The 22891-nt window shown below is 47.5% G+C and overlaps 5 protein-coding genes across 5 annotated transcripts; 2 read left to right on the top strand and 3 right to left on the bottom strand.

Annotated features, from left to right (window-relative positions):
* Positions 1 to 12378: 12378 nt before the first annotated feature.
* LOC100734596 (histone H2B type 1-C/E/F/G/I) lies at positions 12379 to 12867 on the bottom strand. The gene has a single exon (XM_023562138.2). The coding sequence runs from the start codon at positions 12845 to 12847 to the stop codon at positions 12467 to 12469; it is 381 nt and encodes a 126-aa protein (XP_023417906.2). The 5' UTR covers positions 12848 to 12867; the 3' UTR covers positions 12379 to 12466.
* A 240-nt stretch (positions 12868 to 13107) lies between these two features.
* Positions 13108 to 13577, top strand: LOC134478450 (histone H2A type 1-H). Its single transcript, XM_063259776.1, has one exon. It carries the CDS (start codon positions 13162 to 13164, stop codon positions 13546 to 13548), a length of 387 nt encoding a protein of 128 aa, XP_063115846.1. The 5' UTR covers positions 13108 to 13161; the 3' UTR covers positions 13549 to 13577.
* Positions 13578 to 17099: 3522 nt separating this feature from the next.
* Positions 17100 to 17600, bottom strand: LOC100735425 (histone H3). The gene has a single exon (XM_003463212.4). It carries the CDS (start codon positions 17559 to 17561, stop codon positions 17151 to 17153), a length of 411 nt encoding a protein of 136 aa, XP_003463260.1. The 5' UTR covers positions 17562 to 17600; the 3' UTR covers positions 17100 to 17150.
* A 1270-nt stretch (positions 17601 to 18870) lies between these two features.
* LOC100734314 (histone H2A type 1) lies at positions 18871 to 19373 on the bottom strand. The gene has a single exon (XM_003463208.3). It carries the CDS (start codon positions 19326 to 19328, stop codon positions 18936 to 18938), a length of 393 nt encoding a protein of 130 aa, XP_003463256.1. The 5' UTR covers positions 19329 to 19373; the 3' UTR covers positions 18871 to 18935.
* A 219-nt stretch (positions 19374 to 19592) lies between these two features.
* LOC100735982 (histone H2B type 1-C/E/F/G/I) lies at positions 19593 to 20762 on the top strand. The gene is made up of 2 exons (XM_003463213.4): positions 19593 to 20018; positions 20661 to 20762. Exons 1-2 carry the CDS (start codon positions 19642 to 19644, stop codon positions 20719 to 20721), a joined length of 438 nt encoding a protein of 145 aa, XP_003463261.2. The 5' UTR covers positions 19593 to 19641; the 3' UTR covers positions 20722 to 20762.
* Positions 20763 to 22891: the final 2129 nt, after the last annotated feature.

The raw sequence follows: 22891 nt of genomic DNA on the forward strand, positions 1-22891 counted from the left end.
GGTTTCCCATCCGAGGGATCTTTGGGAATCTATTAGAAGGCATTCAGAGACACTCAGGTTACAGGTTGGCAGCAGGAGACAGTCTGGAGTGCTAGGTGACCCACATATGCTTTGGGTGTACAGTCTCATATGAGAGGTGGTGACCCTCACAATATCCTGAGTGTTTATCCAGTAGAGAAGGAGTGAGCACCCTGGGAGGGGCAGACAAGCACACAGGCTGTCAGAATGGGTTGGGGTTTGGGTTGTGTAATTGGCAGAGTCTGTAGAGGTCAGGACTGCCCTGTAACTGCACTGTGGGGTGCCCACAGCACGTGTCCCACTGGTGGCCCGAGGACAGGTTGTGCTGAATGTAGATGGGGACTGGGAAAGTGAAGCCAGTGTCTGTGGTTATGGGGTCGTCAGTGGGATCTACTGAGCTCTCATAGAGATTAGCGATACAGGATTGTAGAAGCCAAGCCTTGATGTCAATCACCTCTTCATACTGTTGCAAGGCAAGTCTCCAAGGAGGCAAGGAGCCCCATATTCCTTGGCTATTGACAATGGAGAGTGGGGACCTGCTTCCACAGGACCTAGACCTCAGGTAGTACACAGATGGACGCAAAAGTGGCTGAGACATAGAGGTACAGAGCAGTGCTCTTTGGCCAGAGAGAGATTGGACTGGGCTAACAGGAAGTGAGTTGAGTTAGTTCTTGCTTCCTCTCCATGGAGGAGGAAGCAAGAGGGCAACTGGAGGGGGCGTGGCAAAAGGAGCAAGAAGGCTCATCAGATAAGAGCACAGACGCAGAGGGGCTAGTTAGGTCCATCATGAGTGTGAGAAGTGATTCCACCTGAGGCAAAAGACAGCTGATTGGGGACCAGATATGCAGAGTACAGACAGAGGGGTTCAGGGTCCTCTCTCGCCAGACAAAAGGCAAGAGGGAAGGAAAGTGGCAAGACCTCCCCAGGGAGCAGCTGGATGTCTCCTGCGGCCAACGAAGACCCAGGCCAGTGGCGTGCAGCAGTGTATGAGGTGGCAGGTTAAGCAGGGCTGGGCATTCAGGTGTCCGGTGGAATCTGAGTGAGCCTGAGGGAAGCAGGGAGATCACTTGTGACTTCCCTGATGATCAGGCAAGCGGTCAGCAGGATACAGAACAATGTGCCCAATGGGGAGGGTCTTGGAGAGACATTGGGGCGCTGAAAATGACCAGAAAAGGTCCTCCTGTCCACTCGGGCTGTGGCAACTGGGGGCTTAAATCTTTAAGTAAAACCTTTCTGTTAGCCAGGCTGTCCTCCTAAGGCCAGGTGCCAGGTTAGCAGCATGCCGGGAGAGTGCCTGACAGGCCTGGCCTCTGGGCTGAAAGGCACGGTCCTCGAGAAGCCAGAAAGGACGGTGTGTTGTAGGCTGGGGAGGGGTGGCTCTGGTGTGAAAGAGTGATGGAGAGCAGGAAACCCAGGACTTATGGAGTGCAGTGAGCTCAGTAAGGTGGCCCTGGAGGAGGTTGTGGCATCTACCTCAGGGGATGACTGAGGCTGATGGGGGTGGGGCATCCATTGGATCCCAAGGGACTTGGACACCCCTGGGTAATTTGACTACAAAAATTGGGTGGTTGTCTACATGCAGGTGGGGAGGCTGAATGGTGGCGGCAATGGCAGTGGTGGGGTTTATAAGGAAGAAGGAAAGGCTTCCACTCACCCAGTAAAGAATCCACCCAGAACGAGGTACCTTAGCGTTTCCACTCACGGCATGAGTGAAAGCTATTTGCTAATCCTGGGTTGGAGAAAAGCTCTGCCCTTGATGTGCTGGGAAAGGGGGGCCTCGGAGGAACCAAGCAGAGGAGGGGTCTCATGGCAGGCAGAGCACTGAGCAGCAGTGGTTTTTAAGGTCTTTCAGGAGGGAAAGCGAAGAGGCTCCAGTAGTCTGGTTAGGGTCCCACCTGCCTGGTGGCCCTGTATCTATCATCTGTCCCTTAGCACAGGCTGATTTTACTGCTCCTCTCTTTATACTCAATGCCCTGAGGCCTCGAAATCATCTCTACATCAGGGCCTTCCTGCGTTTGCCTGTGTGTCAGAACTAGAACTGATATTCACTCAACTGTCTAATATTTAAAAACTACACCAAGCTGATAACTATCTTTCTCCTCTTTCACAATTCCATTCCACTCAATATGAACAGGCACTGTCCAGCTCCCAGTGCCTCCATGCTGCTGCTGTGGGAGTTGCTCGGGCCGGCTCCACACACACCTGCGGGCCAGGGCTCCCTTGGTACAGAAAGCCCGAGTGAAAATGCCGAGGGTGCCCGTGCTGAGTCTAAACTGCTGCAAGAGGCAGGCAGGGGGAGTTCCCTACAGGGAGAGGTGCAGGCAGGGATGGGTGTTCCCAGGGTCAGTCTCACTGCTGTCCCGCTTTTGCCACAGGTGCAGACACAGGCCAGAGCTGAGGTGGACCGAGGGCCCTGCACCCGGGCAGACGCCTATCCTGATGGAGCGGACATGCAGGCCACAGTCACTGCTCAGCACAAACCTCTGGAGCGGCCATGCAGAGGACACTGGGCTGAGGGTGGACAGTAGCAGGGCGGGGCTGCTTGAGGGACCCGTGTCACGAGGGGCCTACAGTGTACATTGAGCGTAGTTTCATCATGCACAAACAGCTCCTCGAGAACATTGTCCACCGCCTGGTTCTCCATCCTTTTGTATATTTAAGCACACACATTAATCACATAACTGAAAAAGTTAGGCTTGCTTTAAATAAAAGCAATTCGTTCTGCTTATAACTGCATGCCTAGAAAACATCACGAGGCTTAGTATTTTACTCAACATCCAAGCATTTGTTTCCTTGTGTCTGGGGTGGGCAAGACCAATCAGTATGTGCATCACACTGTCTACAAAGTCACTGTGGTTGCTGAGATTACAGGCGTGCACCACTGTGTGGTTCACAGTCATTCTTAAGTACTGCTAAGAAAACAGTGAGCAAAATATTTTTCTAAAATTTAGTCCTAAAACTAATTAATAGTAAAGTGGCTCAGTACCTATCCTTTTACATATAAACCTGTCTGCAAAATTAATTTTTTAAAAACTGGCTGGATGTCATGGCATATGCCTATAATCTCAGCACTTGGGAGGCTGAGGCAGGAGGATCACTGAGTTCCAGGTCAGCCTGGACTACAAAGTGAATTCAAGGCCAAACTGAATTGCATAGGAAGACCCTGTCTCAAAAATACAAAAATAAATTAAAAATTAAAATTCAGAGACTGGGGATTTAGCTTAGTGGCATAAGCGCCTGCCTTGCAAGCGCGTGGTTGTGAGTTTGATCCCCAGTAGCGATTAAAATTTGGAGGGATCATTATTGAGAAATCTTGCACTTTCAAAAATTCCGTGTGGACCCAGGTGATTTTGCTCTGAGGATATAATTTTGAGCCATCTGAGCAGAGCACAAAATATCATGAAATAACTGCTCGCACATTTGCTCCTAATCAAGAGCAGTTTCTCCGTGTGCTTTGCAGAAAAATGCTTTCATTTCTCCCTTAAATCCCTGGTCTAATTTTACCCATTTCTTGAGACCCGCCTTTTCCTCCGTGCTTAAGGCACTGTTGCAATGGCATTTTTCTATAGCCTTTTCATTCCTGTGCACAGTAGTTTAAAATTAGTGACTGGGCACAACGCACTTGTTTGTGTAAATTATTGAAAATGCACTTGCACCCTGAAAGGATAGACTTCAAGTACTGCTAAGGATGGTGCTGGAAATGCATTGCTCAATTACAAGGAAATGGACCAAGTAACACGGCAGTGAGGGGGGCAAGGAAACAGCCAGGTACATGCAAATTGCAGTAAACACGTTAAAACAATAAAAAACTGTTTTTCTTTTCCTTCCACCAATGCACGTTAGAACCTGAACTACCTGGGGATTCTTTATCAGAGCCATTCTTGCTGAGTATTTATACTTAGTAGAAGAAATTCCTAAATGATTAATTTGTGTAAATCATATGAACAGGAAATCATGGCTACTTAATGAAAATGAATTCATCAGGAATGACGAAGTCACTTTCCAAGTGGCTGTTATGTGTTTCGATGCAGTTTACCTGTCGTCTCCTAGGCTGTCTCCCTGCCAAGGGTGTCTGTGCTATAGCTATCGTGCATGCTGCGCTGTTCTCAGCCGTCACAGAACATTAGCTTCGTGTGCCTGGAGCTCTGCGCAGTTATCCGGAGCTGGTGAGAGAGCTCGGCTTTGTATACTGTTTCCTAAAGTATATTAAAATTAAAAAACTATTGCTACTATAAAAAAAATTCAAGAAGTTAGTCTGAAAAGAACAGCAGCTAAAAGCATATTAACAAGGCCGTAAAGGAATTTTAGCCACCGTAGCATTGCTCAATTCCGCCTTTAATAAACAACCCTTGTCTTGATTTTCAGCGAAGCCCAGGCCCATTACCCTCAGTCAGTCCCAAGGCTAAGTCTGCTGGCTGCTGGACTTGAACATCCTTCTTAAACTGGTTCTGCTGCTTCTGTCTTGTACTTGGCACAAGGACATGCAGTTAACCATGAAAGACCAGGACCCACCTCTTATGAAGATGATCAGTCTTATTATATTCAACAAAACAGAATCCTTCCTTCAGGACTCACACCACCAACAGAGGGTACTGACAAGATTCCACGGCCTTCATCCATCACATAATGTGTTTGCTATGATGAGGTCAAACAACCAATATTTCTTTCTAGAAGCAAAACCAGCTGTGCTAGTCCAGTGTTTTGCCATTTTTTCATGCTGGTCTTCACCATGAACATAAGTGCTTTGTTTTGTTTTGCTTTTTTAAGACAGGGTCTTGCTGTGTAGCCCAGGCTGGCCTTCAGTTTCCACCAGTCCTACTGCTTCAGTCTCCCCACTGCTGGCATTATGGGTGTGAGCATTCCTGGCTGTTCTTTAGAAATATAACTGGTAGCCATGCATGGTGGCACACGCCTGTAATCCCAGCATACTGCTAACTATGAATGTTAAGCATGTTTTCTCTACATGACGGGGAGACAAATATGTGTGGTCTGTGGTCACTAGGGAAGTCCTCAAAATAATTTAGCTAGAAATAACTTTAATGGTTCCAGTTTTTTGAAATATGGTTTTGAATTGAAAAGGTCATATATAAAGTGTTTACATTCACGACAGGTATTTCATTATATCAGCACATGAGCATGAATCAGATTTCTGAGGCAAATATAGTACTGGAAACAAGTTTTGTAGAGAGAAGGTAAGGACTGAGGGGACACAAGGGGAATGGGAGAGAAGAATTAAGATACATTATACACAAATTCCCCGTGCGTGTGGTTATCACATGTAGTGGTAACAATTTAAAAGTCAGCTATAAATTTTTATACTTATGTATTTTGGGGTAGTCGGGATAGGACCCAGGGTCCTCCCAGCGTTTAAGTAAATATTTTAAGATTGTCTCTGTAAGTCACTAATTTGCTCAAGCTGGGGTCGTTTGCAATCTTTGTACGTCAGTTTCCCAAAATGCTGTTATTGGCCTGCTTCACCATGCACGGTGAAGAGGAATCTTTAAACTACCTATAATATACTAAGCTTTTTTCCTTTGTAACCCAAAAAGCATCAAAACTATAGTTACCACAAGTAGGTAAAGACCTTACAAGACAGGATCAACAAAAACCTCTCCTCCACAGGAGTTTTAGTATTAAGCAAACCAGAAGGCGGCGCGCCCCGCCTCGCAGGACACCTGGGAAAGGGACGACTAGGTGGGCACGATCGGTGTGTGCCTTGTAGTCGCCAGGGCCCAGTAGGGCCCTGCGTGCCGACAGTCACGGTTCCAAGCCGGCCTCGGGGTCGGGAACCTGCTCCGCGGTTCAGACCTGCGGGCCCGGGTGGCTTCTCGCTCAGGCTCGGGGCTGAGCTCTCCGTACGGCACAGAAGAGGGCGCGCGGCCGCGAAGTCAGCGCAGCGGAAGTGCGACACCCGGAAGCTTTACCACCCAAGGCCTCCTCTGCCTTCGGTTGTGGGAGACACAGGTTCTGGCCCAACGGCGCCGGACAGGGCGCCCCCGAGTTCCGCTCGCGCTTCTCAACCTCTCGCGCCCCCGCGCCCTGAGCCAAGGATCGGCTGCGCAGGTCGCGCCGCCGGCTTACGGATCGCCGCGGCATGTCTCGTCCTCCGGCGACCCCCGCGCTGCCCCGACCACTACGATCTGGGGGACTCAGCGTCAGGAACAGCCGGGCGCGAACCTCAACCCGGCCTGGCCCAAGGGTTCCCACGCGGCCCCACGCGGGGACAGGGGCTGCGGGCAAAAAGCGGTCATGGGCGTGGCCACCTCGCGGAGGGCGGGCTCGCCGCTTCCGGTCCGCCCGCGCCAGCAGCCCAGCGGGAGCCCCTCCCCTGTCAGCCCCATGCGGACCGGCATGAAGACTGCGGCGCTAGGCGGGAAGCCCTACACCCGCCCCGGCCGGGGAGCGAGCGAAAGGGCGGAAAAGCGACGCCGAGGGCCAGGCCGCCTGTTCCGCACCTGCGCTTTGGGGTGGAGCAGTTTGGTCGCCGCAGCGGTTGTCGTGAATCTTTAATCCGCTGTCCTCGGACGCGGGAAAAAAAAACAGCGGTGTACAGAGGTGCAGACAAGAGGGGAGCTGAGGTTACAACGCCGCCGCCCACGCGGGAGGCCGGGTGGGGCTGGCTAGGCAAACGCTTGGGGGTCGTCTCCACGCCAGGTGACCTCCGCGTGTCACTCGGCGTGAATCTGCTATGATAGCCATTCCTCAGCGTGTCCTTGATCATCCGAGTTTTGGAACAATTCATTTTTTCCAACTTGCACAAATAGTTTGTATGCTTGGGACCTATATATATATATATATTTTGTTGTTGTTTACCTCGTAGATCTTTACTGATGTGAGCATTCAGTCTTGATACAGCCCCATCATTGGGATTCCCTTGAACCCCGCTGGGGTTCACCGTGGTTCTCAGTACCCCCACTGCAGTCAAGGTTGTCGGAAAGACTCCGTGGGTTCACCATACTCAACAGGTGAAGCCCCTAGTAACCGCGAACTACAAGGACCACACCAATGGACTGTACAGCAGACTGGTAACCCCTTAAAGTTGACTAGACATACTTTGCATCAGGCATGTACTGCTTTAGTTTGCTTGCCTTTGCCCCTTCTATACCACTACTGGGGATTTTCATAGCATTGTTACTGACCTCACATAGAGGGTTCAGACCTCTCCCAAACGGAGTAGAGCTATTAAAATTGCTGTATGGAAGTCCTTGTGATTGTGGAGGAGGCCATTTCTGTGGTAGTGGGGGAGGGCAAATTGTACAGACCAGTCACACAGATTATGGAAACAAAATAGCAGTTCTTGTTGCTAGGCCTGCCGCTACAGTAGTAGTAACTCAAATGTAGGAATGCAAAGAAAAACCTGGGCCATGCCCTGAAGATTGTCCTTATTATTCAGAAATGCACTCCTCCTGCTATGACTCGGTGCAGGAATATACAGGCAAAGACGGCAAAACTTACTTCACTGCTGAACTTTTGAGGACAAAAATGGGGAGTGATGGGGGCCATTGGTTTGTCAATCTGACGGTAATAGGAAATTCAAAATACCGCCAAGCCTCATGTAGCGGCAAGATTGGTAAACCCGTGTGCTGGAGCATGGTGGCCCCAATACATATCTCTGATGGAGGCGGTGCACAGGATAAGACCAGAGAATTCGTGGTTAAAGAATGGTTTAAATAGAAAAAATATTTCCCCAGGTGCATTACCACCCCTTGATGCTGCCTGAATCACGGGGAATTGATTTGGATGCTCAGACTTCTGACATTCTAGGAGCCAGTTATAGGGCCTTAAATGCTTCCAACCCAACTTTAGCTAAAGATTGTTGGCTATGCATAGCACAAGACTCTCCCATACCTCTTGCGATCCCCTCCAATGCTACCCTGGCGCCACCAAAGCGACCAGGTCACATAAATAGTGTTGGTCTCCCCTTCAGAGTACAACCAATAGGGTTTAGAGATTCTCCATGTCTCTAAGGAAGTTTTCATAATGATACTTCTGATATCAACGTGGGTTTCCTTGCTTTTGTTAACTGTAGTCCTTTAATTAACTAGATTACCTCTCTTTGTCCTGCCAAAGGACAAGTGTTCATCTGTGGAGGCAATCTGGCCCATACTTTCCTCCCAACTAACTGGTCAGGAATATGTTATAGCTGTCCTGTTGCCTGACAATAGAGGTTTTACCCGGGGACGAGCCTGTCCCCATTTCTAGCCTGGATTACATTACAGGCCACTCAAAGAAGGAAGTTCAACTTATTCCTTTATTGGTAGGTCTGGGAATATCAGGAGCCCTGGGTATGGAGGCACCAGGAGTGGGAGTCTCTGTTCAACTTTCCAACCAGGTCGTCAATTGCAGAGATCCTCCTACCTTAGCCTCCTGAGTGCTAGGGTTACAGGATGACTAGGCATTATCTAGTGCTGTTCAGGACATTCAAGATCAAATAGATTCATTAGCTGAAGTAGTTCTTCAAAATAGAAGAGGGCTAGACCTCCTGATGGCAGAACAAGGAGGGATCTGTGCGGCATTGCAAGAACGATGCTGTTTTTATGTAAACAAGTCTGGCATTGTTTGAGATAAAATCTTGAGGTTGCAGGAAGCCCTGGTAAAAAGAAGAAGAGAGCTATTTGAAAACCCCTTTTGGAGTGTCTGGAATGGAATTCTGCCTTATCTTCTGCCCTTGCTTGGACTATTGCTAGGGTTGCTAGTCTTGATTGCAATATGTCCTTGTATAATCAATAAACTAACTGCATATATTAGACAACAAATGCAGAACATAAAGCTGATGATGATCCGCCAGCAAGCCTATGAGCTCATTCCCCAAAATCCCTAGCATTTGGCCAAAGAATTGGCCTCAGTCACAACATCAGAGGGGAATGTTATGGCCTAACTCTAACCAGTGCGCCTCCATTTTGTTCTGTATACGCAGTCTCGATAGGGTTAAGTTTCTATTTCTTGTAAAAACTTAAGTTTCAGCTTCTTGTAACTCCCCTACCCCCTTTCCGCATGTTATTGCTAGTATGCTGTTCCAAGAAAATTAACTCCCCTACCCGCTTTCCACATGTTATTGCAGGTGTGCTATTCCGAGATAATAACCGCAGGGTGGGAGTAACAGAATGTACCAAGAGTTCCACAAGTTATCAGAACTAAGTCAACAGCTTTACAGCTTTGCAGGTTTTTAGCTTTAAATATCCCTCCCCTAGTCTGTTAGGCAGTCTCTGGGTCGATCTTAAGGGGGCTGCATCACCAGGCCTGGAATAAAGACTTTGCTCCCAATTTCTTGCTTCCTTGTATTTTATGCTGGGGTCCGAACTATCTCAAATATATATAGCTACTGTGGAAGCTATTAACGGACCAAATATCTAATAGTGGTTTTTAGTAACGTTCTGCATTAAATCAGTATGGAAAACATGTATTTAGAGGCCTTTAAGGTTTGTTTTTGTCCAGGTGTATTTTAACACTTCTGAAATTAAGCTTATTAGTGTGCAAACGAGCATGAATGTAAATGCACTCCTGTAACCCTAGCACTCAGGAGGCTAAGGTAGGAGGATCTCTGCAAGTTCAGTGCCAACCTGGGCTGTACAGTGAGTTCAAGACCAGCCTGAACTACATGTCGATACTGTTTGGAAAAAAAAGTATTAATTTTTGCTTTTTATTCCCTATGACTTATCCATAATGCAGTTTTAACTTGCAGTTCATTAATCAGACATATCTTTAAGTACCTCCAAGTACCTCCAATTTTCTCTGCTGAAGTCCCATTTTTAACCTTAAGTATTACTAAAATTCTAGTCTAACAGTTTTCCTTGCCAAACGGAATCTTGCTTGCAGCTAAAAATCTGGGAAATTTACCTCAGGGAAAAATTTAAATGATTCCTTAATATTCCATCATAAGAATTTTCTGTTACACTTTAGCAAACATCTAATATTTAACCAGAAAGTGTTTTCTCAAATGTTTTTCTATTACAAATAAAAACTACATAATTACTTCCTGAGGATACCTTAGAAGGAAAATGCTTTACCACAGCTGTAGACTATTTAAGGTACTTGATTAATAGCAGGACATTTTCCTAAAAATGGTTGTTATATTCGCTATTCCAGCACTCTGCCATCAACATTTCCCATCATGGATAGCATGAGTGGGGTTGTGTGTGCCATACGAGGGATGGAAATAAAGTCCTTGCGTGTGGGACCTTCCAACACTGAGCTATATCTCCAGCTTTGATGTGGTTTTGATGTAATTGCTTTGCAGTTAATGATTGGAGAAGATTCAAATTGTAGAATAAAAAGACATGGTCCCCCCTTAAGAGTCATAGCCAGTACTCCTCTAATAGAAGCCAGATTATCAAAAGAAAACACCAAGAAATTTATTTGATGAGACTTTTACATGACACAGAGCCTTCAGAAATGACTCAGGGAGAACTGCCCAGGTTTTGCTCGAGTTTGATGAAATGTCAGCTGTGTCAGAACAACTGGACACAAAGGGCATGACCCGAGGGTGACAGTGAAGGGAAACCCACCGGGTGCTTCGATCTAGTGTCCCGGCCTCTCCGTGGGGCTTTTCTTCCACCCTGGCTGGGCAGGCAGGCCCAGAACCAGGATCTTCGGATCTACCAACACAGAGACAGGCTGGAGAATTCCCTCGGCCCTGCTCAAACACAGAAGGGAGCGGAGGCTTGGAATAATATTTGTCAAGTTTTGTGTTTGTCTTTGAGCAAGATGGGTTCTAGTTTCTGTGACCTGCTTTGGAGACAAGAATGCCAGAGAGACTCTGCTTCTGGGGTCTTATTAAAGTACTTAGCACCCAAAGAAACTTGCTTTGGTGTATCATTTCTTGAACCTGGATACCTTGAAAGAGGCACTTGGAGGGATTGGTAGTGCACATCTGTAATCCCAGCATCCAAGAGACAGGCAGGCAGATGACTGCAAGTTCAAGGCCATCCTGAATTAAATAGTGAAACCCAATCTCATAAATAAATAAATTTAAAAAAAAATAAAAGACTTCTACAGCTCTGCATAATGTCTGGACTGGCACTGATACACTACACTAAAATACGAGATTTGGCACATTGAATATTTTGAACTGAGTAATTTAGAAAGGGAGGGACTCAGTGTCCTGTTTTTCACCCCTGAAGCAGGTAATGGGGCCCTCCTGTGAGACCAGCTGTCCCTATTCCCAGAGGAAAGGAACCTGCTTGTAGAGAAAGGAATCTGAATAAACAGGCGGGAATGTCCTCAGCTTACCATGTGGCCCACTCTTTTTCTGTCCATTCTTTCTGTGACTTTCCACTCTAAATTAAAGCAGGAACATCCTCTGTAATAATGCAAAATGAATTTTCTAATCTTTTTGTATAAGGAATGGGCCTTTCTGCATAGCTTTTGAAAGGCTCTGAATCTTTGGGATCCCCCAGCCGTGCAAATGTCTCCAATCAAAGTCCCTGGGCTTTGGTGATGTCTGAAGATGGTGACTGGCTGGGCTGGGCTCCACAAAGAGCCAAGACCAGGAGAGCCAGGCTGGTCCCGAGTGCCTCCAGGAGCCTGGGCCATGGTGGTACCGGGCTTACTGGCTAGTACCACTGGATGGCATGGGAAGAGGCTCTGGTCGCCCGAGAGCCCACGATAAAGGTGAGCCTTGCACTGCAGCCTTGCTTGCTCTGAGATTCGGGCACCTCCTGCTAAGGTGGGTTTGGAGTAGAGCCGGCCCTGTGAGATCCCGCAGCTCCTGCGCGTGGTCTTGCGTCTGGTCCTCCCTGCTGTGCGCTTTTTGCCTTTTCTGCAGCTATCAGCTGGGCATAAAAGTCAAGGCTACTTCAGACGGAAACAAAGCGGATGAGACAGACTACTGTGTTGGGTCCAACTTGTACCTAGCAGGTCTAAGCGCACGGGGCCCCAGCGTGAAGCAACCTTGGTGGGAGATAAAACATGGAACCCGCTCACTCAGGACAAGGGCTGCAGCTCAAGAGCTCGCGTCTTCGGGTTGGGGATTTAACTCAGCGGCCTAAGCGCCTGCCTTGCAAGCGCGCGACCGTGAGTTCGATCTCCAGTAAAAAGGAAAAGAAAAAGGAACTCAAGTCTAACTGTACCCACGATTATAGCGCAGCTAAGGAATGCGCACCCTAGCGGTGCCTTGGAAGAAAACCACAGCAGTGAAAACAACCTCATGGGTGTTTTTTTGAGTTTCATACTATCTCAACCCTAGACGGGGTTCCGGTACCACTATTCTATTCTCTTCAAAGAGCAACAGGCTACCCCATTCCAAACTTCACACATACCTGGACCGACCAGCACCGAAGAACTATATACCTTTAGTTTTTAAAAGCTTACCTACTTAACACAGATATGTAAGACCCAACAAACTTGAAAAGGCAGCGAAAACAGTGAATGCTCCTTTTTAGAAAACGTGAGTGGCTCTGAAAAGAGCCTTTGGGGGTGGGGTACCAGCAGTGCAGCAGCGCAGGCACGCTCACTTGGAGCTCGTGTACTTGGTGACCGCCTTGGTGCCCTCCGACACCGCGTGCTTGGCCAGCTCCCCGGGCAGCAGCAGACGCACGGCCGTCTGGATCTCCCGAGACGTGATGGTCGAGCGCTTGTTGTAGTGCGCCAGGCGCGAAGCCTCGCCCGCGATGCGCTCGAAGATGTCGTTCACAAACGAGTTCATGATGCCCATGGCCTTGGACGAGATGCCCGTATCCGGGTGCACTTGCTTCAGAACCTTGTACACGTACACAGAGTAGCTCTCCTTGCGGCTGCGCTTGCGCTTCTTGCCGTCCTTCTTCTGAGCCTTGGTCACCGCCTTCTTTGACCCCTTCTTCGGGGCTGGCGCAGATTTCGCGGGCTCTGGCATCCTGCAAACAGGGTTGAGAACCGAACAGACTGAATGGAAGCCGGCCGGGCGCGGCTTTATGTAGCCCATGTTATGTAAATGAGGCTCACAGACGGTCTCTGGCGATTGGCGAGTTCTCTCTTGTGACATCACCCTGAAGTCCCGCCCAGCGGGGGGAAGTTACGCAGCCCTTACAGCCGCGTCCCATTGGTGTAAACGAAAATCAAAAGCGGCCAATCGCACGGCTTCCTTTTCGCGCCCAGAAGACGCTATAAAGGACGCTTTCTGTACTGGCGAGTCTACTGACCTGTAGGTTCACTGTGTATCTCGTCACAATGTCTGGACGTGGCAAGCAGGGTGGCAAGGCTCGCGCTAAGGCTAAGACGCGGTCTTCCCGCGCTGGCCTGCAGTTCCCAGTGGGTCGCGTGCACCGCCTGCTCCGCAAGGGCAACTATGCCGAGCGCGTGGGCGCCGGCGCCCCTGTCTACCTGGCGGCCGTGCTGGAGTACCTGACGGCCGAGATTCTGGAGCTGGCGGGCAACGCGGCGCGCGACAACAAGAAGACGCGCATCATCCCGCGTCACCTGCAGCTGGCCATCCGCAACGACGAGGAGCTCAACAAGCTGCTGGGCAAGGTGACGATCGCTCAGGGCGGCGTGCTGCCCAACATCCAGGCCGTGCTGCTGCCCAAGAAGACCGAGAGCCACCACAAGGCCAAGTGAACTTTTACAATTGTCTCGAGAAAAACAAAGGCTCTTTTCAGAGCCACTTACCTAGTCGTAAAAGAAGGTAACACTAGGTCTTACAGTGTGTGGAACTTTGGCTGATTTCATGGGCCTTTGTCATGGTTAAAGTGGTTTAACTCTGATCACACTGACAGCATTAGAGCTCCTCCCCGTGCAGAGTCGGTTATGGTTCCAGGATGAGCATAACATTGTAGGTGCAATAGAGATTAACACTGGAAATTAAAACGAGCAAAAAGTTTTGCTGTGAAAGTTAGATGCACATTTGTGCTTAATCTGACGTTCAGAGGTGCTTAGGAATGTAAGTAGAGTACCTATCATGCATTTCAAGAGTATGAGGTACCTAGTATTACAAATTTGATTTTCATAACTACTTGAAGCTAGTACTTGATAGTAACAGCTGAACAAGCAGGGTAAAGGTGCCAGGTAACAGTTTTAACGCTAACTTATAGTCCTTTGCCGTTTCCTCAGCCCTTCAAAAGGACTCAGAATGTTTGTGCAAATTAAAATGTAGGTATTTACTAGTACATTAACTTTAGTGGGTTTTTTTTTTTTCTTTTTGGTTTTCATAATTAAAGGAGTTGGGGATCCTTCCCTGCCAGTGAAGAGTCCTTAGAACTCGAGAGCCCGTCACCTGTGTGTGTTGGTGCACCAATGAGATGATACTTTACAAAATTTTTATCTTAGAGTTACATGCCATGTTCTGATATTTTGTAGTTCTATGCTGTAAAACATTATTGGGCCTAGGCTCAATAGGCCTATCTTAACAGGTCTTGATATGAATCAAGTATTTCTTGAGCACAGCATGGTAGGTAGAGAGCAAAGTATAGTAGTCAAACTTGATTTTTGAATAACGATAGAAGTGAGCTCTGCTGTCATTCCAAGAGCACTATTAGATGGACTCCTCTGAGGAAACCTATGAAACATGCAGCAAGTTAAGTCTGTGGTTTTGGCACTTGAAGAGGACTGGAATATATATGCCATTTACTGTCTTGCCACCTCAGGAAATTCAGGGGCAAGGACTTACATCTTTTCCCTCTTTTATTAAATTCTAACTCATTTCAAAGAGTGATTTATTTCACATTGAGATACCATACATTAAAAATACAACATAAATAAAACAGTGCCTATCACAAAGAAACAATGTATTGGGTAAAAGCACACAAAAGCATAATGTAACAACAATGACAAAATAAATCAGCATAGGGAATTAGGGGGGGTGTAGCGGGGAGGAGTAAAATCTGAGGAGGATAAAGCTGATTTGAGGATTAGAATAAATTAGAGAACAGTACAGGTATCCAGCAGAAAACACACACCAGGCTCAGGTCTCTACTAGGAGCCAGGCAAGTTACAAGAAATTCAATATTGGCAGTAATCCAAAGGTTGCTAGAGACACGACACAGAGGATTTGTAGGCCTTTAGCTTAAATACTTCTTAAACACTAATGACTCAGCTCTTTATGTTTATCTCAGACAATATAAATCTGAGTTTAAGACATACATATTCATCTACCTTCTAGATTTCTTACATGCAAGAAAGTCAAAATATCTATCACAGACTGATTGATCATCAGCAATTCTACTCTCATTTAGTAAATAAATGTTAGTAAATGCATCACTATTAGCAAAAGTCTGATCTGGCATCTTGGAGTATTCCTTTTTCTGTGCTGTTACACGCTACAGTGAAGAGCTCTGTTCTCGTAAGATGGAAACATACTCAAACTTCAGAAAATACAGCTAGAAAATTACAAGACTGTTGCAGCTCAGCACAGGAAGTATACTCAGAGAGAATATCAATGCACGTTTAGCTATACCTAACTGTGCAGGAATAAATAATGACTTGTGATCTAAACTGGAAAAGTTAATTGGGAAGATAGTTTTGGCTGCTTATTTCCAGAAAAGGGAGTCTTTTAGTCCTGCAAGAGTACTGATGAGTTTTTAAACTTTAAAAATCTCCATGTAGCCTTCCAGTGTTAGTGTCTCAGTATGCAACAAGGAAATACACAGGTGACACCCTCAAGAATACTAATGTGTTTAGCAGTTGCCCCAAGCTTGGATCACCAGGAATCCCCTTTCCCTGTAGTTTTCTGGGCATTGCTTCTCTGCAGAATCGCATTCTTTCCTTTCCTGAGGCAGACTAATTCTGGAGAGAGGACAGTCATATTTTTATAGTTTAATGTGATCCCAACAGAAAGTATTAGAACTATATTATGAAACTGAATGTTTCATAATATATTGAAATCATCATAAATACCATATGTGAACATTATGAAGGTCCCATCTGTCCAAATCATGGGTATCCTTTCTTATAGGCTCACTCACAGCAGCATGAGCAGACTGCAATATTTTCAAGTTATCTGATTTCAGAAAAATATGAACACTTGTGGCCAATTCTGATAACATGCATAAACCACCAAGTGAAACAGCAGACTGCTTTTTAAAACTACAAAAATTGTGACGTTTCTACTTCCGTATTATCACAAGCTGACAATTTAAGGACGATTTGTGTCTGATTTCACTGTAAAGAGACAATGATAGGCAGATAGAATATGTCAGGGAAAGGTGTGAAGAATGCTCAGATGAGAAAGGAAGATGGCAGGAAAAACTTACAGACACAATTTGGAATACAAGAATGGGTGGAGTAAAGCCAGGTGTGGGCCACACAGGAAGCTGATGCCTACACTTGGGTTAGTTTTCACTTTCATTTGGGGTTTTCCACAATTGCTGTGCACCCATGTGTGCACTCATTTATTTAAAAAAGAGTGCTAACTTGCTAGGTGTGCAGAAATATTCTTTCCTAAACCTGAATTTTAAAGGGACACACCACATTAACCAAGTGATACAATGTGACATACACTGGTGAAGTCGTGGGGATTATAGGAGTTCCAACTAACAGCCTGACAAACCCTTGATGAGAGTATTTACACAAAAGCCAGGTTTGTCAGGCTGTTAGTTACCTTTTATTTTTGAGACAGGGTCTTCCCTGTGTAGTTCAGACTGAACTGGAACTCCCGTTGGAGCCCAAACTGGTCTGGAATTCACAGGATTCCAGCCTGTCTCCCAAATGCTGGGATTACAGGCGTGCACCACCTCATTAAGCAAAACAGGATGGCTACGACAGAAGTATCCGAAATACAGATTTTACAGGGAATTTACCGGGAAACCTGCCTCAGCTGTCTCTCCTGCAAATGACTTACAAACCATGCCGTCACTAGCGATTTTAGCAGACACAAGTAACTACTGCCCATTTACAAGGCACGGAACCGTAGGAAAAAATGGCATCAAGCCTTAACACAGCAATCTTTTAAAGATTTGTGCTGCAGTAGACAATAGATACCATGGTAGGAACAGCAGTGAGGTCATTCTACCAGAGCTAACACGCAAGTACAGCCACCAGTGATTTTGCCAGAAAGCAAATATTGTGAAAGCATTTAACCTACAAAAATCCCCCTTCCCGCAAGTAACTGTTACACACACGTACCCAGCAAGTGAAAGGAGGCAACCAGGAATTACAGCCCTTCCCAGAGCGCATATGGGTGGCTCTGAAAAGAGCCTTTGGGGACGGGGAGGGTGGCACGGGGTTCAGGCTCGTTCCCCGCGGATGCGGCGCGCCAGCTGGATGTCCTTGGGCATGATGGTGACGCGCTTGGCGTGAATGGCGCACAGATTGGTGTCCTCGAAAAGCCCCACCAAGTAGGCTTCAGACGCCTCCTGCAGCGCCATCACCGCCGAGCTCTGGAAGCGCAGGTCGGTCTTAAAGTCTTGCGCGATCTCGCGCACCAGCCGCTGGAACGGCAGCTTGCGGATGAGCAGCTCGGTGGACTTCTGGTAGCGCCGGATCTCGCGCAGCGCCACAGTGCCGGGCCGGTAGCGGTGCGGCTTCTTCACGCCGCCGGTCGCCGGCGCGCTCTTGCGAGCGGCCTTAGTGGCCAGTTGCTTGCGCGGGGCCTTGCCGCCGGTGGACTTGCGAGCGGTCTGCTTCGTACGAGCCATTCTTGCAGGGCCGGAACCACCACAATCTGAGGAACAGGACTGGCCGCTAATTTATAGTCGGAGCCTAAAGGCGATTGGACGAAAACCAGCCAACGCTCACCCAACTGTAATCGGATTGGTCAAGGAAAGCAAAAGCTATTTCAAATATTTTTTTCCCCTAACTTTGTTGACCGTTTTGGTTGTCTGGGGCATATTTTTTGTTGCCCTGTAAGTGTACTTTATACCAGCTAATTACAACGGAAATAAATACAAGTGAAATAAATTTTTTCTAGAAGCCAAAACAGAACAAAGTAAAACCAGGACAAATTAATTTCAATATTTTGCTTGGTTTTAATTCAGTATGTAATCAATCTAAAATAGTGCTAAATATTTTACTTTTTTGGCACTAAGTCTTAGAAACCCTGCGTGCTCTGTATATGCACAACACTATGATTCAGGCTACCAAATTCCCAATGATCAGTAGTTAATGATTACCGAATTAGAGCAGTTAAAACCCGTCCTCACCTCTTGCCTTCACTTTTAGAACTTAATTTACATTAATAGATTCCTAGATTTACATTAATAGATTCCTACTTGTATAAGGAATTTAAAGCCTAATAATTCGTTCCAAGGAAATCCTCCTTGTACCAATTAGCTTTCGGTTTCAGATAATATAAAACTTCCACTACTCTTTCCTGCTATTCTAAATTTAATTCCTGTGCTAGTAAATAGCCCAGCAGTGCATAAATCAGGCTAAAAATATCAGATCAAATGCAGTTTAAAAGAATTTTATCATGCTGACACAAATGAATAGCTATCTTAACTTTGCACAAACTTTGCGTGGGTGGGATAAAAGGCTTAGAAAACACTTCAGTAAACAATGAGAAGTGACTGGGAAGACAACCCAATTAATGTCCACATTTACAACCTGAATAAAATCCTTTAGTAGTGTAAACCTGTTTATCCTGGTGTTACTGGGGCTCAGAAACCTAATTTCCAAAACAAAAAAGCTTATGACACTTTGGAAATCTGGGTTGGAAGCTGTGTCCTAAGGTTCTTACATTTGCTAAGACTGGGAAAACCAATGCTACATCTAGACTTAAAACTGACCCACTGCTGGAAGCATGAGATTCTGTGGTAACTAGAGTGGCAAAATCTTAGAGCAAAGCCCAAGGAGAAACACTACACTGAGCTTTCATCTGCTGTTATGCTAAAGCGAAGTACAAGGAAGCGGGGTGATACAGTTACTGAAGGCTGATAATCCTCTGCTGTGTGATTCAGAACAAATAAGTAAGATGTTTTGTACCAGTGCTCAGTTCTTCCAAAGGAAGTATTGGCGGCTCTGAAAAGAGCCTTTTGTTTGGTCGGGACAGGCCAAGTCATCTTAATCAACTTCTATTTGCCCTTGGCCTTGTGGTGGCTCTCGGTCTTCTTGGGCAGCAGCACGGCCTGGATGTTGGGCAGCACGCCGCCCTGAGCGATCGTCACCTTGCCCAGCAGCTTGTTGAGCTCCTCGTCGTTGCGGATGGCCAGCTGCAGGTGACGCGGGATGATGCGCGTCTTCTTGTTGTCGCGCGCCGCGTTGCCCGCCAGCTCCAGAATCTCGGCCGTCAGGTACTCCAGCACGGCCGCCAGGTAGACAGGGGCGCCGGCGCCCACGCGCTCGGCATAGTTGCCCTTGCGGAGCAGGCGGTGCACGCGACCCACTGGGAACTGCAGGCCAGCGCGGGAAGACCGCGTCTTAGCCTTAGCGCGAGCCTTGCCACCCTGCTTGCCACGTCCAGACATTGTGACGAGATACACAGTGAACCTACAGGTCAGTAGACTCGCCAGTATAGAAAGCGTCCTTTATAGCGTCTTCTGGGCGCGAAAAGGAAGCCGTGCGATTGGCCGCTTTTGATTTTCGTTTACACCAATGGGACGCGGCTGTAAGGGCTGCGTAATTTCCCCCGCTGGGTGGGACTTCAGGGTGACGTCACAAGAGAGAACTCGCCAATCGCCAGAGACCGTCTGTGAGCCTCATTTGCATAACGCTGGCTATATAGGGCAGCGCCCGGTCGGCCTCCAGCCAGCCTGTTTTGTTCTCCACCCTGTTTGCAGGATGCCCGAGCCCGCGAAATCTGCGCCAGCCCCGAAGAAGGGGTCGAAGAAGGCGGTGACCAAGGCTCAGAAGAAGGACGGCAAGAAGCGCAAGCGCAGCCGCAAGGAGAGCTACTCGGTGTATGTGTACAAGGTGCTGAAACAAGTGCACCCGGACACGGGCATCTCGTCCAAGGCCATGGGCATCATGAACTCGTTCGTGAACGACATCTTCGAGCGCATCGCGGGCGAGGCTTCGCGCCTGGCGCACTACAACAAGCGCTCGACCATCACGTCTCGGGAGATCCAGACGGCCGTGCGTCTGCTGCTCCCCGGGGAGCTGGCCAAGCACGCGGTGTCGGAGGGCACCAAGGCGGTCACCAAGTACACGAGCTCCAAGTGAGCGCGCTCGCCGCCACTGGGCTGCCTGCACTCCACTCCCAAAGGCTCTTTTCAGAGCCATTTACATATTTGAAAGAGAACTAGCACTTTCTCTAGTACCTTTAAAAGGCCAGGAACCTGTGATAAATGTTCCCTAACATAGTGGGGCTGGGGCTGGGGCTGGGGGCTGGGGGCTGGGGGCTGGGGGCTGGGGGCTGGGGGCTGGGGGCTGGGGCTGGGGGCTGGGGGCTGGCTAGCCCATTCAGTGGAGCAAATGTGCCTCAGACCAAAAGTTGGAAGGGCACGGAGGTGCCAAGGGACAGCAGGACCCCAGGTCCACCCTGTTTGTTGGGTGGGATATCAGTTACCAGGACGATAGGAACCGAGAGTTAACCATGTAAAATTCTGAAATATAGGCACAATTTAAACTGAGGGTGATTATTTCAACCCAAGGTAACTTGAGTTCGTTGCTGTCATGGTTTATGTTGGTGGCCCCCAGGCCTCATACATTTGCATTGTGCATTTGTGATTGGTTCATTGTCTAGCTTGGATTGATGGTGTCAGTGCTACACCCACATAGGAGTGGAGCCAGGATGTAACGTAATGGCACGAAGTTGTGTCTTGAGCTCTTTTGCCCAGTTTCTGCCTTGCTGTTTGCAGCTGCCATGAACTGCGGTCCAGCTATGCCAGCCTGCCTTGGAGCCAACTGAGTGTGGACTGAAACCTCCAAAAACTGAACGAAATAAACCTTTCCTTTCCCAACTTGAGGCTTCAGGTATTTTGTCTCAGCAACGAGTAAAAAGGAACTAAGACAGTTGCTAAACTAATATAATAGGGCTTTCTTTGCTCCCTGAGCAAGCGGGAGAAAGTACATTCCTTTCAGAATTAATGGAGGGATCATACCAGTGTTGGCTGCCGGAAAAACATTGCCACCGCGGGAGAGGATTGCACTAAGAGAGGTCAGGCTGTAGGGCTCTTGGTGGGGGCTGTGCGTTTACAGGAGTTTGAGCAGCCGGGTGGGTGGGGTGGGGAACCCGTTTAAGATAGAGACGCTGTTAGGCGCTTCATGCTTGTGTCCCCAGTCTCCTGTACTATAACCTGAGCCCCAGTGCGGCGGGATTATGCAGTCTTTGGAGGTTTCCTGTCAGGAATGGTGGCGACCTCAACAAAGGAGAGTGAAGCAGAACAAGACGGTTGCCGTTCCGGAGGCGGAGCCATGGCTGATCGGACTCCTGTGCGCCTACCCAGCCTCTATAAAGTGACAAGAACTTTGTCACTCATAGATCACCTAGTGTATTTTGGGATAGCAACACCAACAGATTTAAAATGCACAAATCCCCATGTGCAGGTGAAAAAGAGTTTAACCGGCCACATCACATTCTGAGCAGTTTTGTATCTGAAGGTTAACCATGGGAGCAGGATCCTGCCCTCACCTGACTTGGCTCACTCTGAACCTTGTATCTTGTATTATAGTATCTCATTTTTAAGGCCACCTAAGGTCCTGAAATTCTTTAGTGAACCTTATTAGAAAGAGTAGGCCACAGTGGATATTGTACCCAAAGAAACAGAAGAAAAAGCTCTAGAGGATTTTGTTTCTTCAGAAAATGGGGAGCAGGTCACATCCACCGACAGGGATCTGGTTACCTTTTAGTTGCAGGTTTCCTCCTTTCAGACGTGCACAGAGCCTTGTAAAGAATAAGCGTACGCTTAGGCCAGGCCTGGAGGCGCACTCCTCTAATCCCAGCACTTGTGAGGCTGAGACAGGAGGATCATTGTGAGCCCAAGGCCAGCCTGGACTGCATAGCAAGACCCTGACTCAGGAAGAAAGAGAAAGAAAAGAGAGGAAAAAAAGAAGGAAAGAAAGAAAGAAAGAAAGAAATCATATTCCTGAAGATTGAATGAAGCCACAGTTGGAGTGGGCCATGCAAGAGGGCACAGGTGGCCTGGAGCTCAGGGTTCAGCTGAGGCGTAACAGCTTTGCAGAGGCTGAGGATGTGAGGAAGAGGGTGACAGCCACACAGCTACTGGCCAGTGCAGAAGATGGCCAAGGAAAGATGTCAGAAAAGATCCTTTCGAGATAGTCCTGAAGACATAAAGAAACAAATGAAAGAAAAGAAAAACTTGGCAGAGACTGGGAAACCAAGTAATTACCAACATTTGTACACTGCTAAAGAAAATTACCAAGACAACAACAGAATGTTAGTTTTGAGCTTGGAAAATAAGAAATCCAAAGTGAGAGAAGCCTGAGATATCATTCTACAGCTAAGAAGCGTGTTTCTACCTCGCGTGTCAGGTGTACGCACTGAAAGAAGGACTTACAACAAACAGAAGACACTGCTCACGCCAGCTCCTTTTTGAGAAACTGACCTTCCAGTACAAGGAGAACCATCCAAACAGAAGAACAAACACTTCCCAGTCCTCAAAACAGTATGCTCTGGTTTGGAGTCAGGTGGAGCGAGGTCTATTGCCACACAAAGAGATGTTTTAATAATCTAAGCCAGTGTGACACCTCAGGTGACGATGAAGTCTTCCCAGTCCTCAAAACAGTATGCTCTGGTTTGGAGTCAGGTGGAGCGAGGTCTATTGCCACACAAAGAGACATTTTAATAATCTAAGCCAGTGTGACACCTCAGGTGACGATGAAGTCATTTGGAGTGCAGTCTTTTGAACTGGAAGCAATCAGATATGTAGATTCCATAGTAAACATGCACATCCCAAAAAATGAAGAAAAAATGTCTGCCCACCGATGGAACAAAGACAAATTTAATGTATCTCCAAAGCTGATTCTATAGGACAGTTTACCGAAATGAAAGAAGTAATTTTTAGAACCTAAATTGGAAAAAAAAAAGTCCAGAGATGTACAAACAAGAAAAAAAGACAAATGAAAAGCC

This window comes from Cavia porcellus, unplaced genomic scaffold, assembly GCF_034190915.1.
Source record: "Cavia porcellus strain 051 isolate PalLab524CR breed Dunkin Hartley unplaced genomic scaffold, mCavPor4.1 scaffold_13, whole genome shotgun sequence".
NCBI classification, from domain to species: Eukaryota; Metazoa; Chordata; class Mammalia; order Rodentia; family Caviidae; genus Cavia; species Cavia porcellus.

Bases quoted from the DNA above. Each gene is read 5' to 3' on its own strand.
- LOC100734596 (XM_023562138.2), bottom strand. From the start codon at position 12,847: ATGCCAGAGCCCGCGAAATCTGCGCCAGCCCCGAAGAAGGGGTCAAAG.
- LOC134478450 (XM_063259776.1), top strand. From the start codon at position 13,162: ATGTCTGGACGTGGCAAGCAGGGTGGCAAGGCTCGCGCTAAGGCTAAG.
- LOC100735425 (XM_003463212.4), bottom strand. From the start codon at position 17,561: ATGGCTCGTACGAAGCAGACCGCTCGCAAGTCCACCGGCGGCAAGGCC.
- LOC100734314 (XM_003463208.3), bottom strand. From the start codon at position 19,328: ATGTCTGGACGTGGCAAGCAGGGTGGCAAGGCTCGCGCTAAGGCTAAG.
- LOC100735982 (XM_003463213.4), top strand. From the start codon at position 19,642: ATGCCCGAGCCCGCGAAATCTGCGCCAGCCCCGAAGAAGGGGTCGAAG. The intron at 20,019-20,660 runs GTGAGCGCGCTC...TGCTGTTTGCAG, and splicing joins ACCAAGTACACGAGCTCCAA to CTGCCATGAACTGCGGTCCA.